The sequence below is a fragment of the Giraffa tippelskirchi genome, chromosome X (assembly GCF_054371585.1).
Source record: "Giraffa tippelskirchi isolate mGirTip1 chromosome X, T2T-mGirTip1v1.2.pri, whole genome shotgun sequence".
In the NCBI taxonomy this organism is placed as follows: Eukaryota; Metazoa; Chordata; class Mammalia; order Artiodactyla; family Giraffidae; genus Giraffa; species Giraffa tippelskirchi.
This window is the reverse complement of record NC_137289.1, coordinates 147997424-148018147: the sequence shown is the minus strand read 5'-3', so window position 1 is coordinate 148018147 and position 20724 is coordinate 147997424. Positions and strand designations below refer to the sequence as shown.

The 20724-nt window shown below is 48.7% G+C and overlaps 1 protein-coding gene across 1 annotated transcript in view; it reads right to left on the bottom strand.

Moving 5' to 3' along the window:
* Positions 1-17283, bottom strand: part of LOC145535786 (uncharacterized) — a 105033-nt gene extending 87750 nt beyond the window's left edge. The window contains exons 1-2 of the mRNA XM_081564117.1: positions 17239-17283; positions 16435-16532 (exon numbers count right to left, since the gene is read on the bottom strand). Coding sequence (XP_081420243.1) covers positions 16435-16532; positions 17239-17283 — 143 coding nt within the window. The remainder of the gene's footprint in view (positions 1-16434; positions 16533-17238) is intronic.
* Positions 17284-20724: the final 3441 nt, after the last annotated feature.

Sequence of the window (20724 nt, the reverse complement as noted above, 5' to 3'; positions counted from 1 at the left end):
AAGGGGACGACAGAGGATGAGATGGTTGGATGGCATCACCTACTTGATGGACATGAGTTTGAGTAAACTCCAGGAGTTGGTGATGGATAGCGAGGCCTGGCGTGCTGCAGTCCCCGGGGTTGCAAAGAGTCGGACACGACTGAGAGACTGGACTGAACTGAGGTTTTAGTTATTTCATTGATTTTTTTAAAAAGTTGTTTTTTTTTCCCTGCACTCAGTCTTTGTTGCTGCACACAGGCATTCTCTATTTGCAGCAAGTGGAGGCTACTCTCTAGTTGCAGAACGTGGGCTTCTCACTCCAGTGGCTCCTCTTTGTCACCAAGCGCGGGCTTTCGGGTGCTTGTGCTTCAGTATTTGAAGCTCACAGGCTTAGCTGCTCCGCCGCCTGTGGGATCTTCCCTGACCTGGGTCCCTTGCATTGGCAGGCGGATTCTTAACCGCTGGACCACCAGGGAAGTCCCAGCATAAAGAATCTTGAAGCAGGGCTAGAGTTCTTTGGATTCTTAAGTGAAGCACATGAAAAGGGAGGGGGAGGGAGTGAGGAAGGAAAGAAGGGAAGGAGAAAGGGATGAAGGAAGGGTAGGAAACGGGGGAAGCCTGGCCTTAGGTAGTGACGTGTAGGGTTCAGTTCAGTTCAGTTCAGTCGCTCAGTCGTGTCCGACTCTTTGCGACCCCGTGGACTGCAGCACGCCAGGCCTCCCTGTCCATCATCAACTCCCAGAGTTGACCCAAACTCACGTCCATTGAGTCTCTGATGCCATCCAACCATCTGCTCCTCTGTCGACCTCTTCTCCTTCGCCTTCAATCTTTCCCAGCATCAGGGTCTTTTCAAATGAGTCAGCTCTTCGAATCAGGTGGCCAAAGGATTGGAGTTTCAGCTTCAGCATCAGTCCTTCCAATGAACACTCAGGACTGATTTCCTTAGGATGGACTGATTGGATCTCCTTGAAGTCCAAGGGACTCTCAAGAGTCTTCTCCAACACCACAGTTCAAAAGCATCAGTTCTTCGGTGCTCGGCTCTGGGGTCGCACAGAGTCGGACACGACTGAGGTGACTTAGCAGTAGCAGTAGCAGCTTTGTTTATAGTCCAACACTCACATCCATACATGACCACTGGAAAAACCATAGCCCTGGCTAGATGGACCTTTGTTGGCAAAGTAATGTCTCTGCTTTTTAATACACTGGTCTTAACTTTTCTCCCAAGGAGTAAGTGTCTTTTAATTTCATGGCTGCAGTCACCATCTGCAGTGATTTCATTGACGATTAGGCTGACGTTGCCGTTTTCTCACAGCTAAAGGGCAGGTGCTGGGGTACACATTTCTGAGTCCTGTAAAGACCTGGCTTCCAGTTTTTCCTGTAAAACAGGAGTGTAGCACAGCCCGACTAACATTCTAGTAGAACTCTAAAAAGCTTTGTCAGCATCTTAGTTTTCCTTGAAGCACCAGTTCTCCAATGGGGAGTAAATAGTTGTCAGCAAAGAAGGTCTTAGGTGTCCTCCTTCCTCCTCTGTTAATCCACCTCATTTTACTTTGGGAACTAGGCTGGGGTGGGCTGGAGCTTAAAATCAAAAAGGTGACATTCCGTGTCTCGTAAAAACAGGCCTCGTCTCTACTTGTAGGTGCAAAAGTGAATAATGGAAGATGGCAGTTGTGACTCGCCTCCTTGTGAAACTTGTGTGCGCTCATTAAATCGCAGGGGGCACCCCGGGCATTTATTTCATTACAAACATTAAGCATATACATTTTGTCTGCTCAGCGTTAATGATTCCCCGTTGACAAGGCTGCGTGAGGGGTACTTCCTGAGTTTCAAAGCAAGATTACTAAGCAGAAATGAGTGGCAAGTCTTATAATTTGGGTAACTGCCAAAGAGACCAAGGGTAAAAGCATGACTTAAAAGAGATTGATTACCTGCAGCGCTTTTATATTTTTTTTTCCCCTATTGGAAACATTACCTTTGAGATCCCAATACTTATCAGCTCATACTATGCAGCTACCAAAGTGGACTGCCCACTATCATACCCAAGTGGTTTCCCACTTGGGTGTAAGCCTGGGAAACCACTCCTAAAACAGCTCTAGGGCAGCAAGGCCAAGATGAAGAATTAATCACGGGAAACTCTTTCTTGGTGGCTCAGACGGTTAAAGAACCCGCCTGCAATGCAGGAGACCCGGGTTCGGTCCTTGGGTCAGGTAAGACCCCCTGGAGGAGGGCGTGGCAACCCACTCCAGTAATCTTGCCTGGAGAATCCCATGGACAGAGGAGCCTGGCGGGCTGCAGTCCATGGGGTCGCCAAGAGTCGGACACGACTGAGTGACTGACCCTCTTGAAGAATACTCGGAATAAACTGTATTGGGAATAAAACTGTCAGAAAAAGGTAGAAATTCTAGTTTACGGGTGACACATTGCGTGATCACGTTCAGATGCATTTATCGTGATGCATTTGAAGGCGTTATGCAAATATGCAGAAGTCTTTGTCTGTACAAGAGGCAGCATCAGACAGGGGAAGAAGTTGGGTCTGGAGGTGGACTGTCCTCATGGTGACCCCATCTCCACCTTTTAGTGCCCGTGTAGCACTGGACAGGTTCTGTCATTTTCCTGGGAGCACATCTGTGCCTTTCTCTGCCATCCGGTAGCAGTGAGAATTAGGTGAGGCAGGGAATGTGAAAAGCTTAGTCCACAGTGAGTGTCCCTGAGCATTAACTCATGATGTGATTACGGAGCAAGGGCTCAGTATTCAAGCGGTTGCTAAAATAACATGCGCAAAGATACCCCCTGGCTGTGTGGTGGTGATTTAGTCCCTAAGTTGTGTCTGACTCTTGCGATCTCGTGGACTGTAGCCTGCCAGGCTCCTCTGTCCAGGCAAGAATACTGGAGTGGATTGCCATTTCCTACTCCAGGGGATCTTCCCAACCCAGGAATTGAACCTGGGTCTCCTGCATTGTAGGCAGATTCTTCACCGACTGAGCTATGAGGGAAGCCGTACAGCTGTGTACTTCTTTTCAAATATTTCAACTCCGATCTGAATGTTTTCAGTTTGGTTTTCCCACCTGCAAACCCTGGGGACCTCCTGAATGTAATTTAGGACTCTCTGCCGTGTCTTCTGTTATATCCAAATGTGTCGAACATTTGTCACCAGTGATGTGTATCTGAAACAGCGAGCATTCTAACCAGATGTGTGCAGAGTGTGTGTTTGTCATGTGTGTTACGATTGGCTTTTCCTCTGCAGTTTAAAGAACACACGTGGAGGTTCCGTGTCCTCAGTGATGGTGTGCAAGGTGGAGAATGACGCCGCATGTTCTAGAGCAGTCCCATACCCTTGCTGTGATGTCAGAGAAGACTCCTGAGAGTCCCTTGGACTGCAAGGCGATCCAACCAGTCCATCCTAAAGGAAATCAGTCCTGAATATTCATTGGAAGGACTGATGCTGAAGCTGAAATTCCAATCCTTTGGCCACCTGAATGCAAAGAGCCAACTCTTTGGAAAAGCCCCTGATGCTGGGAAAGATTGAGGGCAGGAGGAGAAGGGGGCGACAGAGGGTGAGATGGTTGGATGGCATCACCGACTCAATGCACGTGAGTTTGAGCAAGGTCCAGGAGATGGTGATGGACCAGGGAAGCCTAGCGTGCTGCAGTCCATGGGGTCGCAAAGAGTCGGACCTGTATTAGCGACTGCACAACAGCACACACTTTCTGAGTCTTCGAGGCCAAGGAAGTCACAGACGGAAGGGTATTTTGCTTTAAAATGTTTCTTCCAGAAGCTGTCCAGCCCCTGACTCGTCTCGCTGTTGATGTGGCCATGATTGACCTTTCCCCACCCCAATCACTTGAATCAAGGAAATCACCTTTCAGCATATCCCTGGGCCACTTAGCAATCCCAGCTTCCAAATGATGCTTCCGAGGGGACCTTTCTTGCTGAGTGTACCTAGCACTTGTCTCAAATTGTTCCTGACACGATGTATTGGAATGATCTCTAGGAGACAGAGGTAAGTGGAGAGAGTGATTCGAGTGCTGAATTCTTTTAGCCATTATATTTAGAATCGTCTGCCTCCCCAGCTGCCAGAATCCTTGCCAAGGCAGTCAGGCTTCCACATTTCTGGGCTGGCATTGGTTTACTTGGCTTCCCTGGTGTTTCAGCTGGTAAAGGACCTGCCTGCCAATGCAGGTGACTCGAGAGACATGGGTTCGATCCCTGGGTCAGGAAGATCCCCTGGAGGAGGGCATGGCAACCCACCCCAGTACTCTTGCCTGGAGAATCTCATGGACAGAGGAGCCTGGCACAGGCTGCAATCCGTGGGGTCTCAAAGAGTCAGACAGGACTGAGCTCGCATGCTTGCACTGGTTTATTATCTAAGATATTATAAAAAGCCAGTGGGATTTTCCTATCTTCCTTTTGACTGTTGGGGAGGGAACCTGGGGGAGAGTGAGTGTCTTCTCACTTCCTTGTTGCCTTTAGTTTATTGCCATGACAAGAACTGTCTTTCAAGTTATGAATATGTCCAGAAGCCACTCGGGAACAGGTTTACTTCAGTGAAGTGAAAGACAGATGAAAATGGAATAGGGAACCTGAAAAGCTTATTTGCAGGCAACACAAACGAGTGAATCAGAACTGTTTCTGAGTGTGGGAACTATGTCCCGCAGACGTACTAACATATGTAGGAAGGTAGCTGTTGGCCGTTCATCCCATAGATTGGGAGACAATCTGAAAAGGAAGGTATTCTAGGAGGAAATCATCACGTGTTCCGCTGGAGACACTCTCCAAAGTGTTGCAACTCTGTGACTAACTGGGCTTTGAAACCTTGTGTGTCTTCAGCCATAGATAACCTTTCGAGGCTCCCTGTCTATTTCACATTAGCCGCCAGCCACTTGGCACCCAGCATGCGCGTCCTTTCATCGGCTCCCGAGCCCTCATCTGTTCTCCTGCAGCAGTGTGCTGTCAGACTTGGTCAAGAGGTCAGGATTATCCGAGTTCACGCTTCAGCAGGAGGACAAACCAGTCCACCCTGAAGGAACTCAACCCTGAATATTTATTGGAAGGGCTGATGCTGAAGCTGAAACTCCAATACCTTGGCTGCCTGATAAGAAGAGTCGATTCATTGGAAAAGACCCTGATGCTGGGAAAGATTGAAGGCAGGAGGAGAAGGGGGCGACAGATGGTTGGATGGCATCACTGACTCAATGGACATGCGTGTGAGCAAACTCTGGGAGATAGGGAAGGACAGGGAAGCCTGGCATGCTGCAGTCCATGGGGTCACAAAGAGTCGGACATGACAGAGTGACTGAACTGAACAGCAAGTTGAGTGCAGGGTGATGTCTCCAGTCCTCAGGAACGGCTGTACATTAATCGTGTATTGCTGCATAATAAGTCCTTCCCTAATCTAGTGGTGTAAAACGGTCATAAACATCTATTCCACGTCAGAGTTCCTTCGGGTCAGGAATCCAGACAGGGCACCCAGAAGGGACAGCTGGTCCTGAATTCACGGTGTTTGGCCTTCTGTGGGAAAACTTAGAGGCTGGAGACCACAGCGTCTAAAGACTGGAGGCTGGAGGGGCCCCTCCACACGATGTCTCAGTTCCTCTGCACTTGACATCCTCACAGTCCCTCTGCACAGGACCAGCTTGAGCTTCCTTCCAACACTGGCGGCTGGCTCCCCTAGAGTGAGCGACCCAAGACTCCAAAGGGGACCCAGGGATGTTTGTCGTGACCCAGCCCTCCAAAGCCACACACCGTTGCTTTCTCAGTATTCTGCTGGCCACGGAGGGCAGCTGTATCAACGAGGGAGGAGGTGAGGCAAGGGTGTGAACCCCAGGAGGCGGGGATCATCAGTGACTATCTTGAGTCTTGCTACCGCAGGCAGCACAAGACCGCATGCAGACGGTGGGGTGCACTGCAGGGTGTGGTGGGCCCAGGATAGTGCTGTGACATAGGCTCTTGGGCCACACTGCTGGGGTTCATGTCCCAGCCTTCCACTTACTCTCTGGTCTAAAGCAAATTTCTTAATCCCTTTGTGATTCCCAAGCACAGAGGGGCTTGGCAGCTACAGTCCATGGGCTTGCAAAGGGTCGGACGTGACTGAGCAAATAACAGTTTCATTTTGGGGGGGGCTTCCCTGGTGGCTCAGATGGTAAAGAATCCACCTGCCAAGGCACGAGTCACAGGAGACGTGAGTTCAATCCCTGAATCAGGAAGATCCCCCCTGGAGAAGGAAATGGCCACCCGCTCCAGTATTTCTGCCTGGAGAATCCCATGGACAGAGAGCAGCCTGGCGGGCTACAGTCCAGGGGGTCACAGAGAGTCGGACACGACTGGGCACGCACGCACACACAATAGTGGGAAAATGCCGCCTCCGTTTCACCTCCTCCCACCTGCCTGGGAATCTGTGATGTGTTATTTCTGTTTGTTTGTTTTGAACCTTTACTGGAGTCAAGGGCTCCCTTTTGTCTCCCACAGGAGGAATGAGTCACGGGGAACAGTTCCAAAGAGGGACGAGGGGAGGCGGCAGGTTGTCACAGGCTGGGAGGCGGGGGAGGGCTGCTGAAAATGCAGGACAGTTTCTTTGAAGCTGGCGGAGCCCTGAGGCAATCTGGGCTCTACCAACACAGAGGTCCCATTCATATGACTGCCAGGCTCTCCACCTAGGTACAGGGTCAGACATTTCCACCTCAGCGTGCGGGTGGTCACCAGTGATGCTGCAGACCCCATCAGAACAGCCCAGGGGGGCCAAGGTGCAAAGCCTGGAAACACGGGGAGCCTCTGACCTCACCTTCAGGATGGGCAGCAGAGATGGGACGCTTTAGGGGAGACTTGGACAGAGAGGGAAGACAGAAAGATACGGCAAGAGGAAAAGAGGATAAGACTTCAGTGCAGAAGAGGGACTTCCCTGGTGGTCCCATGGCTAAGACGCCGCAATCCCAAAGCAGGGGGCTTGAGTTGGACCCCTGGTCAGGGAACTAGATCCCACCTGCCGCAGCTAAAAGAGCCTGCATGCTGCAATGAAGATCTGGAATGCCACAACTAAGACCTGGAACAGCCAAATAATTATATAAGTTCATTAAAAAAAAATGATTAGGTGGAAAAGAGATTGGGTCAGAAGCAAAAGGAGACAGAAGATGCTCGGGAGAGTTAAAAATAAAGGAATCACTCCAGTGGGGAGAAAGGACCACAAGGGAAGTGGAGAGGGTTAGGGTGGACTGTGTTTGGAATCCAGAGGACAAAAAGCATAAATGTGTCGAGATCAGATGGAATTTTGACTCCTACAAACTTTCTCAACTAGTCCTGAAAGGGGGAGGAAAAAAAAAGATAATGGAGACAGAATTGAACCTAAACATTCACTTGGAAATTGACATGTTCCCATGGGTCTCAGGCATGGGAACTGGCCTTGGTGAGTTCTTCCTGGAATATCCGCCTGACTTCTGAACCTGAAGAACAAAAGACCTAGGTTTTAGAAGGGGATCGTGGGTGAATCTTAATGAGGCCAATTGTATCAGTCTGGGTTCTTAGTTTTGCACAATAGGCCTTCGCTCTGGCTAGTTTAAACAGAAAATGAATTTATCAGGGAAGAGTAAGTAGTTCACAGACTCTCCAAGAGGGTGCCCCAGACGTGGAGCTGACAAGGTCAGAAGTAGCGGCAAAACATCGCACAACGGCTCCCGTCAAGACTGCTGCTGCTGTTGCTGCTACGTCGCTTCAGTCGTGTCCGACTCTGTGCGACCCCATAGACGGCAGCCCACCAGGCTCCACCGTCCGTGAGATTCTCCAGGCAAGAACACTGGAGTGGGTTGCCGTTTCCTTCTCTAATGCCTGAAAGTGAAAAGTGAAAGTGAAGTCGTTTAGTCGTGTCCGACTCTTAGTGACCCCATGGACTGCAGCCTACCAGGCTCCTCCGTCCATGGGATTTTCCAGGCAAGAGTACTGGAGTGGGGTGCCATTGCCTTCTCCGCGCATCAAGACTAGAGTGGTGTCAGACCTGGAAATAGCACCACGGCTGGACCATGAATAAGAAAGGAAGAACTGGACCTCCCTGGAGGTCCACAGTGTTGCAGAACCCACCTACCAGTGCAGCGGACATGGGTTTGATCCCTGGTCTGGGAAGATCCCACATGCCGCAGGCCAACTAAGCCTGTGAACCACAACTACTGAGCCTACATGCCCTGGAGCACATACTCCAGAACAAGAGAAGCCACCTCTATGACAAGCTTGAGCACCACAGCTGGGGAGCAGCCCCCTCTCCCAGCAACTTTGTCACGCACAGCAACAAAGACCCAGCTCAGCCAAAAATATAATAAATAATTATTTAAAAGGAGAGTTTGCCTGGAGACAGGGAAGGAACCTATTTTTCAGGCAAGGGATGGTGCCTTTGAGCTGCGTGTCAAAGTCCATCCTCACTTCCTTCTGCAGTGGAGTTCTCAGCCTGGGTGATTTTACCTACCAGGGACATCGGGCCCTGTCTGGAGACGTTCTTAGATGTCATGAAAGGGGGAGGCAGATGTCATTGGTACCTGGCTCCTGAAAGCAGTGCTCGGCACACAGCTCTGAGAGCCAGAGTATAAATACCCCAGCTCCCTCCTCCTGAACAAGGAGAGCTTCTGAGGTACAGAGCTACACCAGCTCCCTGGGGGCCCCAGGGAAATGGGGCTTCCTCTGCCCATGGCGCTCACACTCATGGGCTTGGCGAGACTTCCTTCATTGTCTGCCTTCACTTCCCTTTCTCATTTCCTCAGTCTGCCAAGCTGCCTCCCAGGTTTGCTCACACGTCAGCCTGTTGCCTGCACTCAGACGCTGTCTCGGGGTCTGCTTTGCAGAAACCCAGATCTAGATAGTTATTCGACTTGGAGCCCAAGTGTAGGCATGAGGAGGACTTTTTGTTGTTGTTCAGTTGCAAAGTTTTGTTCCAGTCTTTGAGACCTCATGGACTGCAGCACGCCAGGCTTCCCTGTCCTTCACCATCTCCTGCAGCTTGCTCAAACTCATGTCCATTGTTTCACTGATAACATCCAATCATCTCATCCTCTGTCATCCCCATCTCCTCCTGCCCTCAATCTTTCCCAGCATCAGGGTCTTTTACAATGAGTAGGCTCTTTGCATCAGGTGGCCAAAGTATTGGAACTTCATCTTTAGCATCCGTCTTTCCAATGAAGAGTCAATGTTGATTTCCTTTAGGATTGACTGGTTTGATCTTGCAGTCCAAGAGACTCTCAAGAGTCTTCTCCAGCACCACAGTTTGAAAGCATCAGTTCTTCAGCACTCGACCTTCTTTCTGGTCCAATTCTGTTGGAGTTGGCATCAGTTACATCTGTATGTAACTACTGGAAAACCTATAGACGAAGACTTGGATCGACTAAAATTTTTAAATAACAACAAGACAGCCAGATAGAGCCTGGACTTTTTAGCTGGTGGTCACGGGAGTTCACAGACTGTTGTTGGGCATGGTCTAAAGAGAGGGCACAGGTCTGACAAGCACCCAGGGACTCTCGATGGTGAAATTCAGGCCCCAAAGTAGATATAATTCAGTTCAGTTCAGTCGCTCAGTCGTGTCCGACTCTTTGCGACCCCATGCACTGCAGGACACCAGGTTTCCCTGTCCATCACCAACTCCAGGAGCTTGCTCAAACTCATGTGCATCGAGTCAGTGATGCCATCCAACCACCTCATCCTCTGTCGCCCCCTGTGAAAAAGCAAAAAAAAGATGTAACTAAGGTTTTGGGTTTTTTTTTTTCTATTTGACTCATAAATGTAACATGTGAAAGCTAAATCAATTGCTCTACAACTCAGAAATCCGACCCTTCAGAAAATAATATCTTTGTGGAAAAAAAGAGCAACGAAAATGGGGAACTCGTAGGACACCACATCACAGTCTCAATTACCTGACGAACTGGATCAGACTTCTCAAGCAGAAAAGATTAAATATTTATTCGCAGTGGGGGCAGGGACGGCACCATCTTTATTTCTCCTTCTCTGTTCCTGGATCTGCATCACTGCCCCTGTGGAGAAGGAATATTCACACCCTGCTGCATGAGTGTCCGTTACAGCTTTATTAGGATAAATGACTTTCGGAAGAACCATTTTACTGAGATTATTACCTGTTAATCGTCACTGGAGAAAAAAAACGTTGCCCTGCCCGCGAAGAGGAAATATCTTTCTGTAAGTAAAAGTGAAATTTGAATGTCAGATTACTGTTGTTCAGTCACTCAGTCGTGTCCGACTCTTTGCGACCCCATGGACTACAGCACTCCAGGCTTCTCCGTCCTTCACCATCTCCCAGAGCTTGCTCAAACCCATGTCCACTGAGTCGATGATGCCATCCAACCATCTCATCCTCTGTCGTCCCCTTCTCCTCCCACCTTCAATCTTTCCCAGCATGAGGGTGTTTCCCAACGAGTCAGCTCTTTGCATCAAGTGGCCAAAGGATTGGAGTTTCAGCTTCAGCATCAGTCCTTCCAATGAACATTCAGGACTGATTTCCTTCAGGATGGACTGGTTGGATCGCCTTGCAGTCCAAGGGACTCTCAAGAGTCTTTTCCAACACTGCAGCTCAAAAGCATCAATTCTTCCGCACTCAGCTTTCTTTATGGTCCAACTCTCATATCCATACACGACTACTGGAAAAACCATAGCTTTGACTAGATGGACCTTTGTTGGCAAAGTAATGTCTCTGCTTTTTAATATGCTGTCTAGGTTGGTCGTAGCTTTTCTTCCAAAGAACAAGATTCTTAGCTGTTGACATTAAAACTTAATGCACATGTGCAAGGTTGAAATGACTCTTTTACTATCTCTCCTAGTCTTGGGTAGATTTCTATTTTAACGTAATTTGCTTCAATTTAATAGATGGGAAAGTCAGTATTACATATCATAGGTAAATGATAAAAAGAAACCAACTAGATGTTAAAAGATGCTTACATCTGCTTCTAATTGTCCTTTTCTTCTAAGCATTCAGGTAGATAATTTCTGTTTTTAACAAGGAAGCATCACAGTTTCCTTCTTACTGTGACTTCTTAAAACCTGAAATCGGCAACGATGGTTCATCTCAACCATGTTAATCTGTCTGTTCTTGGTTCTGTGATGATCAAACCAGAATCCACAAGAAAAATGCACAGTGGATTGCTCTTTTTCTGTTGTAGCATCGTCTTAAGTTTCCTGCAGCCCTGTTTGGAAAAGACCCTGACGCTGGGAAAGATTGAAGGCAGGAGGAGAAGGGGACGACAGAGGATGAGATGGTTGGATGGCATCAGCGACTCAATGGATATGAACCTGGGCAAACTCTGGGCGACGGTGAAGGACAGGGAAGCCTGGCGTGCTGCCGTCCATGGGGTCGCAAAGAGTCGGAGACGACTTGGCAACCAAACAGCCTCCCTGTTAGCTTTTGGCTTGCATCTTCTTTGAAAATCTTGCATATTTTCAAAAATACATCAAGCTTGCTTTTCTGCTACTTTAGTGCCAGGGAGGACAAACCAGCTAGCTTTTACTGTCAGGAGGATCTCCAGGCCTACTCCACAGAAGACGCAGCCTGAGAAGGGAGCCCTTTTTAAGATGGGAAGTGTGGGGTTGCGGAAGACAGCGGAATGAACTCGCTTCTGCCTATTGATCATGCTTGTTTTGGATCCCTACAATCTTAGCCCTTCTTCAGACATTACAGCTGCTGATGGCACGCATGGCTAACTCAGTCTTGACAAGCAGGAAGGTAACTGCTCCGCACCACTGAGCCCAGCAAGGCCAGAAGAAGCACCTGCCTGAGCCCAATCCAGATTGCTGGCCCAAGAATCGTGAGCAAGATTAATAGTGTCTTTTTTAAGCCCATTAAATTTCACAGCCATTGATCAAAACAGCAAAAGCTAACATACAAATACTACAAAGGTTTTTTTTTTTAACTCTAAAGAGCATTCAAGAGTAAGGGTCTGAAAATTATTCAAATACAGCAATATTTTCAATGGTGAAAAAAATCTCATCTTTAAGCATCATTTTTTTAAATTAAATGACTGTAGAGTAGAAAGCAAAGAATGCCACCAAATATCACCACCTAAAATATGGTCACAGATCCTGTGCAATTAAATTGTTCCATAGTGAACATGTCGGTCACTCAGTCCTGCCTGACTCTGTGACTCCATGGACTGTAGCCCGCCAGGCTCCTCTGTCCATGAAATTCTCCGGGCAAAAATACTAGAGTGGAATGCCATGCCCTTCTCCAGGGGATCTTCCCGACCCAGGGATCAAACCCGAGTCTCCCACAGTGCAGGCAGATTTCTTTACCATCTGAGCCACCAGGGAAGCCCCAAACTTGTTCCATAGACCCAACCATTAAACAAACAAACGAAAAAACAAGAGGTATTTACATACATCATCTTTTCTTAAGATTTTTTTTTTTTTTTGCTATAGTGGGTCTTCCTTGCTGTATGAGGCTTTCTCTAGTTGTGTTGAATGGGGGATACTCTTCTTTGCAGTGTGTGGACTTCTCATAGCAATGACTTCTCTTGTTGCAGAGCATGGGCTCTAGGGCTCACAAGCTTCAGTAGTTCCAGCACGTGGGCTCCTGGGACCTGGAATCGACCCGGCGTCCCTTGCATTGAAAGGCGAATTCTTAACCACTAGGCCACCAGAGAAGCCCCACCACATACAGCATCTTTTTATTTACAAGCAGCAAGGTGACTTTTATTTTACATTTTTAAGGTTGAAATCTAGTTTTCACAGACTGATATGCATAAGTCTAAATGTTCTGTTTGATCAGTTTTGGTGATAACATATGCCTGTGTAACTCAAGCTACTATCAAAATACAAAAATTTCCATCATCAGGTAATTCCCTGTCACTTTTCCTGGTTAATCCTCTCTCTACCCAGAAACAAGCACTGATCTACTTTCTGTCACTAGAAATTAGACTTGTCCTTCATAGAATGTCCCAAATCATTTAGTACATACTCTTCTGTGATTGGCTTCTTTTACTCAGCAAAATGTTTTGGAAGTTTATCCTTATATGTTGTTGCATATATCGATCGTTCTTTCCTTTTTAGGGCTGAGTAGTATTCCATTCTATGGATGTGTATGCCTGCTCAGTTGTGTCCGACTCTTTTGCAACCCCATGAACTGTAGCCTGCCAGGCTCCTCTGTCCATGGGATTTCCCAGGCAAGAATCCTGGAGTGGGTTGCCAGTTCCTCCCCCAGGGGATTTTCCCGGCCCAGGGATTGAACCTGTGTCTCCAGCATCTCCTGCACTGGCAGGCAGCTTCTTTACCATTGCACCACTCGGGAGGCATTCTAAAGCAAGGTCATTGCCCATTTAGCCGTTCTCCTATTGAAAGATGCCTGGACTGTTTCCAGTTTTTGGTGACTGTAAATAAATCAGCTTTGAACATTCTTGCACAAGGCTGACGTAGACATAGTCTGATTTCTCATGTGTAACTACCTGTGTGTGAAAGTGCTGAGCATAGAATGGAGTGGGTTGCCATTCCCTGCCTGAGGGGATCTTCCTGACCCAGGAATCGAACCCCGGTCCCCTGCATTGTAGGCAGATTCTTTGCCATCTGAGCCACCAGGGATCAAATCTACACCCCTTGCTTTGGAAGCCCAGAGTCTTAACTCCCCGGACCATTGGAGAAGCCCCTAGGATGTGGTATTTCATTGCAGGCCAAATGACTTCTTTTTAAAAGTTTCCTTTGCATGCAAAGACTTCCCTGGTAGCTCAGATGGTAAAGCATCTGCCTACAATGTGAGAGACCTGGGTTCAATCCCTGGGTTGGGAAGATCTCCTGGAGAAGGAAATGGCAACCCACTCCATTATTCTTGCCTGGAGAATCCCATGGACAGAGGATCCTAGCAGACTATAGTCCGTGGGGTCGCAAAGAGTCGGACACGAGTGAGGGACTTCACTTTTGCATGCAAAGGTTGAACAACCCTTGTTTCACTGAACAATAACTGGTTTTGCATAACTAACCGGCATCATAGAGGCAGCTTGTTCAACACTGTGGAAAAAGAGTAAATCAGAAGCAATAGGAATCTAATTCTTAACAAGCACCCATCTAACAACGTTGCAGTTTTAAGTGAAAAGTGAAAGTGAAAGTTGCTCAGGCGTGTCCGACTCTTTGCGACCCCATAGACTATACAGTCCATGGAATTCTCCAGGGCAGAATACTGGAGTGGGTAGCCGTTCCCTTCTCCAGGGGATCTTCCCAAGCCAGGGATCGAACCAGGTACCCCCCATTGCAGGCGGATTCTTTACCAGCCGTTTTAAATGGTTATGTGTCGAACCAGGGCCCCTTACCTCAGTACAAATGGCTTCTAAGGACCCCATCGTAAGACAGAGCCACTGAGACACGTGAAGATAATGGGTACACAGAAATAAGGATGCAGGAGAGGGGAGTGAAGGCTAGAAACCAGCTCATTGCTAACCAGGATGAAGCATGTGTCAGGTCCCGTAATCACCATTGTCAGTCTTGAGCCTGTCATGGGTGATGCTTGGAATTTAATGTGTTCAAATACCTAACTTTGTGCTGAGAACTGAGTGTAAGGTCACGAGCAGGACAGATGTTCCCCCTGCCTGCCTGGAGGATACTGTTACTATTTAGTGGGTGACACTCGCCAAATAGAAAGGAGCTTCCCTGATAGCTCAGTTGGTTAAGAATCTGCCTGCAACGCAAGAGACCCCAGTTGGATTCCTGGGTCAGGAAGATCCCCTTGGAGAAGGGAGAGGCTACCCCACTCCAGTATTCTTGGGCTTCCCTGGTGGCTCAGCTGGTAAAGAATCCGCCTGCAATGCGGGAGACCTGGGTTTGATCCCTGGGTTGGGAAGGTCCCCTGGAGAAGGGAAGAGCTACCCACTCCAGTATTCTGGCCTGGAGAATTCCACGGACTGTACAGTCCACGGGGTCGCAAAGAGTCGGACACGAGTGAGCGACATGACTTTCAGGACAGTGCAGGGAGGGCTGTGATTGCAAAGTCCATCAGAGGCATCCATCTGGGACTTGAGGGCTTTGTAGGGAAAGTCTGGGAGGGTGAACTGGTTAAACAAGTGAGAAGACAGGAGGGTGCTAGTCAGAGACGTGAGCACATAGCAAAGTGAGGGCATGTGGTGGGGAAGACGACGGTGAGCAGAAGACAGCACGTGTGAAACAGAAGAGGGGGTGGTGGGAAGATGTTTTTTGCGGTTGATGAAGGAACACGAGTGGGGATGTAAAATGGTAAGCCACGGTGGGAAACATGTTCATTCACGGTGCCTCAGTCACTTAAATATACGATTCAATAACTTAAATATAAGATTCTCCAGACTTCCCAGTGGTTAACACTCTGCGTTTCCGATGCAGGGTATGTGGGTTCGGTTCCCGGGGGGGGGGTGCTCGGCCAAAAAATACATGTTTTTAAATTTCTCATGTGACCCAGCAATTCTCCTCCTGGGTATGTACCCAAAAAACTGAACATAGGTGCTCGAATACATGCAGTTCAGTTCAGTTCAGTCGCTCAGTCCTGTCTGACTCTTTGCAACCCCATGAACCGCAGCACGCCAGGCCTCCCTATTCATCACCAACTCCTGGAGTTTACCCAAACCCATGTCCATTGAGTCGGTGATGCCATCCAATTTTCTCATCCTCTGTCGTCCCCTTCTCCTCCTTCCCTCAATCTTTCCCAGCATCAGGGTCTTTTCCAATGAGTCAGCTCTTCGCATCAGGTGGCCAAAGTATTGGAGTTTCAGCTTCAACATCAGTCCTTCCAATGCATATTCAGGACTGATCTCCTTTAGGACGGACTGGTTGGATCTCCTTGCAGTCCAAGGGACTCTCAAGAGTCTTCTCCAACACCACAGTTCAAAAGCATCCATTCTTCAGCACTCAGCTTTCTTTATAGTCCAACTCTCACATCCATACATGACCACTGGAAAAATACGAAACACGGATACGTGCACTTTGTACAATAGTCTCAAATTGGAAACGACCCAACAGTCCCAACAGGTGAGTGGATAAATAGAATGTGGTATTATAATGAAATATCGTGAGTGCTAAGTCGCTTCAGTCACGTTCAACTCTTTTGAGACCTCGTAGACTATAGCCCGCCAGGCTCCTCTGTCCATGGGATTCTCCAGGCAAGAATACTGGAGTGGGTTGCCATGCCCTCCTCCAGGGGATCTTCCCGACCCAGGGATCGAACCTTGGTCTCCTCCATTGCAGGCAGATCCTTTACCATCTGAGCTACCAGGGAAGCCCAATGAAATATTATTCCAGGGTAAAAAGAAGTGAAGGGACTTTGCTGGTAGTCTAGTGGCTAAGACTCCATGCACGGGGCCCCGGGGTGATCCCTCATCAAGGAACTAACACATGCCACACGCTGCAGCCAAAATATTAAAAAAATTAATTTTAAAAAAAGGAATGAAGTACTGATGCATGCTGCAGCATGGATGAGACCTTGACAATAGGATGCTAAGCCAAAGAAGCCAGCCACGAAACCATATTGTATGATTTGCTTACCTGAATGATCCAGGTTTGGCAAATCCATGGAGACAGAAAGCAGGTAAGAGGCACTGCTGAGTGGGCTCAGCGCTGCCTTCGAGGGTCATGGAAACGTTCTGAAAGGTGCACAACCTCGTAAGTGAGTGTCGCCAGGGGCCAATTTATATGTAACGCACGTGTTATCACGACTTTTCTCGGAGGGTAGGTGGTACCATGGGGTTTGGTTTTGGAAGATCGGTATGACTGTGAGTTGGAGGGGACAGGACTGCAGTCAGGGACACCAGGTAAAGACCATTAATTCCGGAGGAGGATTTGGCGGGGGGAGCGGTTAGTGAGTGACGGGAGGAAGACAGCGGATGGAAATTATATTGGGAAAGAGTCAGGGTCTGGGGGTGAGGAAGGTGGGGAGGACGAGGACGAAGCATGAGGTCACTGGGGCAAAAACATCTCAAGTGATTTTTCTCCTTTCCTATTGCTCATCTCCGCTTTTGTTGTTGCTGTGCTTGCTGTTCAGTCGCTAAGTTGTGTCCGACTCTTTGGGACCCCATGGACTGCAGCACGCCAGGCTTCCCTGTCCGTCACGATCTCCCAGAGTTTGCTCAAACTCGTGTCCATCGAGTCGGTGAGGCCATCCAACCATCTCATCCTCCGTCGCCCTCTTTGGGGGGGCTTACTATGGGATCCTACTGGATAGTATGGATTCTGCACTGGAAATATTTCCTTTTTATATACATAGCTCTGTTGGCTCCAAAGCACGCTGGCTTTCTGCCGATGGAGAAAGGAACCAAGTGTCTATGGAGAGACAAGCAGTGACCAGCTCACAAAGCTAGCCTGCTGCTCCGGCATTTTGACCATTTCTAGGGCCATGCGGACAGAGGTGGAGCTTTCCCAGCTCCACAAGTGGGGAAGATCGTAATTTCTGGTTTCAAACAACAAGTACAGGGAAAATCATAATTTATGTGATCAACTCATCCCTGAAAGATAAAGTCGATCTTGAGGAAACAGTCATTATAATGATCAAATCAACCAAAGAGCCCTGCTATTTACTACGTGCCAGGCACCATGATTCATGCTTTAAATCTACGAGTGTGTGTAGCCCACCCCTCCCCACACCCCCTGTCTCCCACCCCCCATCACCACCTTCCTGCCCAAGAGCCCAGGTCCTCATCTCAAATATTCAAGGCCCAGAGCCCAGTGAGGGATTTTCAGGGCTCTTGCTTCTTGTCTCTATTTCTCCTCCCGGCCTCCCTTTGATAAGGTGAAAAGAAATCCTATTCAACCCTGAAGTTCCATAGTGTCGACAGCCCTAGCAAAGTTGTGTTCAAATCAGGAGAGACAGATGGCTTCAGTGGCGTTGTAAACCAGAGATCAGCAGCCTTTTTCTGCAAGGCGCCAGAGAATCAAGTTCTGTAGAATTTGCTCTCCCTTCGATCTCTGTCATGACCACTCCACTCTGCCACTGAAGCCGAAAGAAGCCAGAGACTCCATGTTCACGGATGGGAGTGGGTGTGTGCCAACAAAACTTTATTTGCAAAAATGGACGGTGGGCCGGATTGACCCGGGGGCTGTAGTTTGGCAGCCCTTGTGGTAAACCGAGGGTTTTCGGTCATGTTTTGATTTTACTTGCCTATAGTTGGCCTGGCATTACCGACTCAATGGACATGAGTTTGGGTCAACTCCGGGAGTTGGTGATGGATAAGGAGGCCTGGCGTGCTGCAGTCCATGGGGTCGCAAAGAGTCAGACACGACTGAGCAACTGAACTGAACTGATAGTTGGCCTGATGGATGAGTGGGCTGCCAGGAAAGGAACTGTGGGCTTGGGTTGAAAGTAAAAATCTCTGCTTTCTGCCCCCCGCCCCAGCAGGAATGTGATGGTGACTATCATTTCACCATTACGTGCTCAGATGTCATTGAGATAATGATCTAGTTAGAGGCCGCTCAGGGTCCTGTTCCACTCAGCCATGCCTAGCCCTTCCTCCAGGCAAAAGGGGAGAAAGGAAAGCCATGCAACTCATTCATTCTTGGGTCCCCGGCAATTATGCAGACCAGGACTTGTGAATTATTTAAAAGGAAAGATTAATTATTCAATGAGGTTTCCCAGGATGCCTCTCTGGCCTCGCAGTCGGAGAAAAGAAAGGCCCACCACGCTGCCAGTTCAGAATACAGATGCAATAGAACCAGCCTCTGAACTGGGTCTCAGATGGAGGGAGCCACAGAGGCTGCCACAGGCCTGAGAGTGATCAGGCACCCGTGGGCCCCACAGTGGACCACACACTTGAAAAGAGGAAGGGTGTAGACCTCACACTTGGACACACTCTTCAGGAGGATGTCCCTACCGGCTAGCCAACCAAGACTAAATAAGTGCACCTTCACCTGTGTCTGGCTTGTGTTTTACTCTGTAGCAGTGGATTCTTACAGGAAAAAAATGGGATTTTTTTTTTTAGACAAACGTACTTTAGACATTTGCTTCTATTAATATCGCCAGCTGTGTGCTTGCCTGATAAGAAGCTGGAAGGACACGCCTTCCACTCCTGGTGAACTTGTCACCAAGTGTGTGAATGAACTAACCTAACAGATCCCCCTGAGGGTTCAATACCGGTTTGGGGAACTTACAAATCTGGCTGCCATGGGCCACAGACATTCTCTGTGATAAATGCCCAGGAGAGACGGCTGGTCTCCAGAGCGGGGTCCAGCAAACGTTGAATGATCTTACATTTGTCCCCCCTGTTCCAGTTCCAAAGCAGACCACTGGTACGCACCACCTGTTCAGTCTCCTGACAAGAGGTACCATTAAGGCCCCAGAGTCAGGGAACGCCCTGCCGTCAGTAGCTAGGGTTAGTTGATTCATTCTCTTTAGTTGATGCAAGAAACATGGGTTAGAAATAAGCTCTTCCTATGGGGCAAAGGGTACTTCCCTGGTGGCTCAGCAGTAAAGAACCCACCTGCCAGTGCAGGAGATTTCGGTTTGATCCCTGGGTCGGGAAGATCCCCTGGAGGAGGGAATGGCAACCCACTCCAGTATTCTTGCCTGGAGAATCCCATGGACGGAGGAGCCTTACAGGCTACAGTCCATGGGGCCGCAAAGAGTCAGACATACCTTAGCAACTAAACAGCAACAACTACCAGGGATGAGGAGCTAGGAAAACAGAATTTGTCTGCAAACAAGTGGTCGTGTAACCCAGTAAGACCATATGGGCCTTTTGTGGACAGACACACCCTCCCATGTCCTCCGATATAGCTTCTTTCTGAAGTACCTGACACACATTCCTGAGCTATTCTACAGATGCTAAGCCCCCCCACCCCCACCAGATGAAAGAGCTAGCTAATTGCTGACCCTGAGCCCATAGCCCCTAGGACTACTGCAGCGTAAGGATTGATAAGGTCGGTCCTGTGACCCCGACCTGTTACCTCACCATCAGCCAGTCAGAGCACGGTGCATGAGCTGACCACACACCAGACAACCTGCCTCCCTCACCTGGCCTTTAAAGGTGCTTTTCTGAGACTCACAGACTTAGAGAACAAACTTATGGTTGCCAGGGGGTAGGATGAGGGGGAAAAGATAGTTAGGAAGTTTGGGATGGGTGTGTACACCCTGCTATAATTAAAAGGAATAACCAACAAGGACCTGCTGTACAGCAGGGAACTCTGCTCAATACTCTGTAATAACCTTATGGTTCCCAGAGGGAAGGATGGGGGAAGGGATAGTTAGGGAGTTTGGGATGGACACGACACACTGCTGTATTTAACACGGAGACCCAGCAAGGACCTGCTGGACAGCACAGGGAACTCTGCTCAATACTCTGTAATAACCTGATGGTTCCCAGGGGGAAGGATGGGGGAAGGGATAGTCAGGGAGTTTGGGATGGACATGGACACACTGCTGTGTTCAACATGGAGAACCAACAAGGACCTGCTGGACAGCACAGGGAACTCTGCTCAATACTCTGTAATAACCTGATGGTTCCCAGGGGGAAGGATGGGGGAAGGGATAGTTAGGGAGTTTGGGATGGACACAGACACACTGCTATATTTAACATGGAGAACCAACAAGGACCTGCTGGACAGCACAGGGAACTCTGCTCAATACTCTATAATAACCTTATGGTTTCCAGGGGGAAGGCTGGGGGAAGGGACAGTCAGGGAGTCTGGGATGGACATGGACACACTGCTGCGTTTAACATGGAGAACCAGCAAGGCCCTGCTGTCCAGCACAGGGAACTCTGCTCAATGTCATGTGGCGGCCTGGATGGGAGGGGAGTTTGGGGGAGAATGGATACACGTATGTGTATATACGTGGCTGAGTCCCTC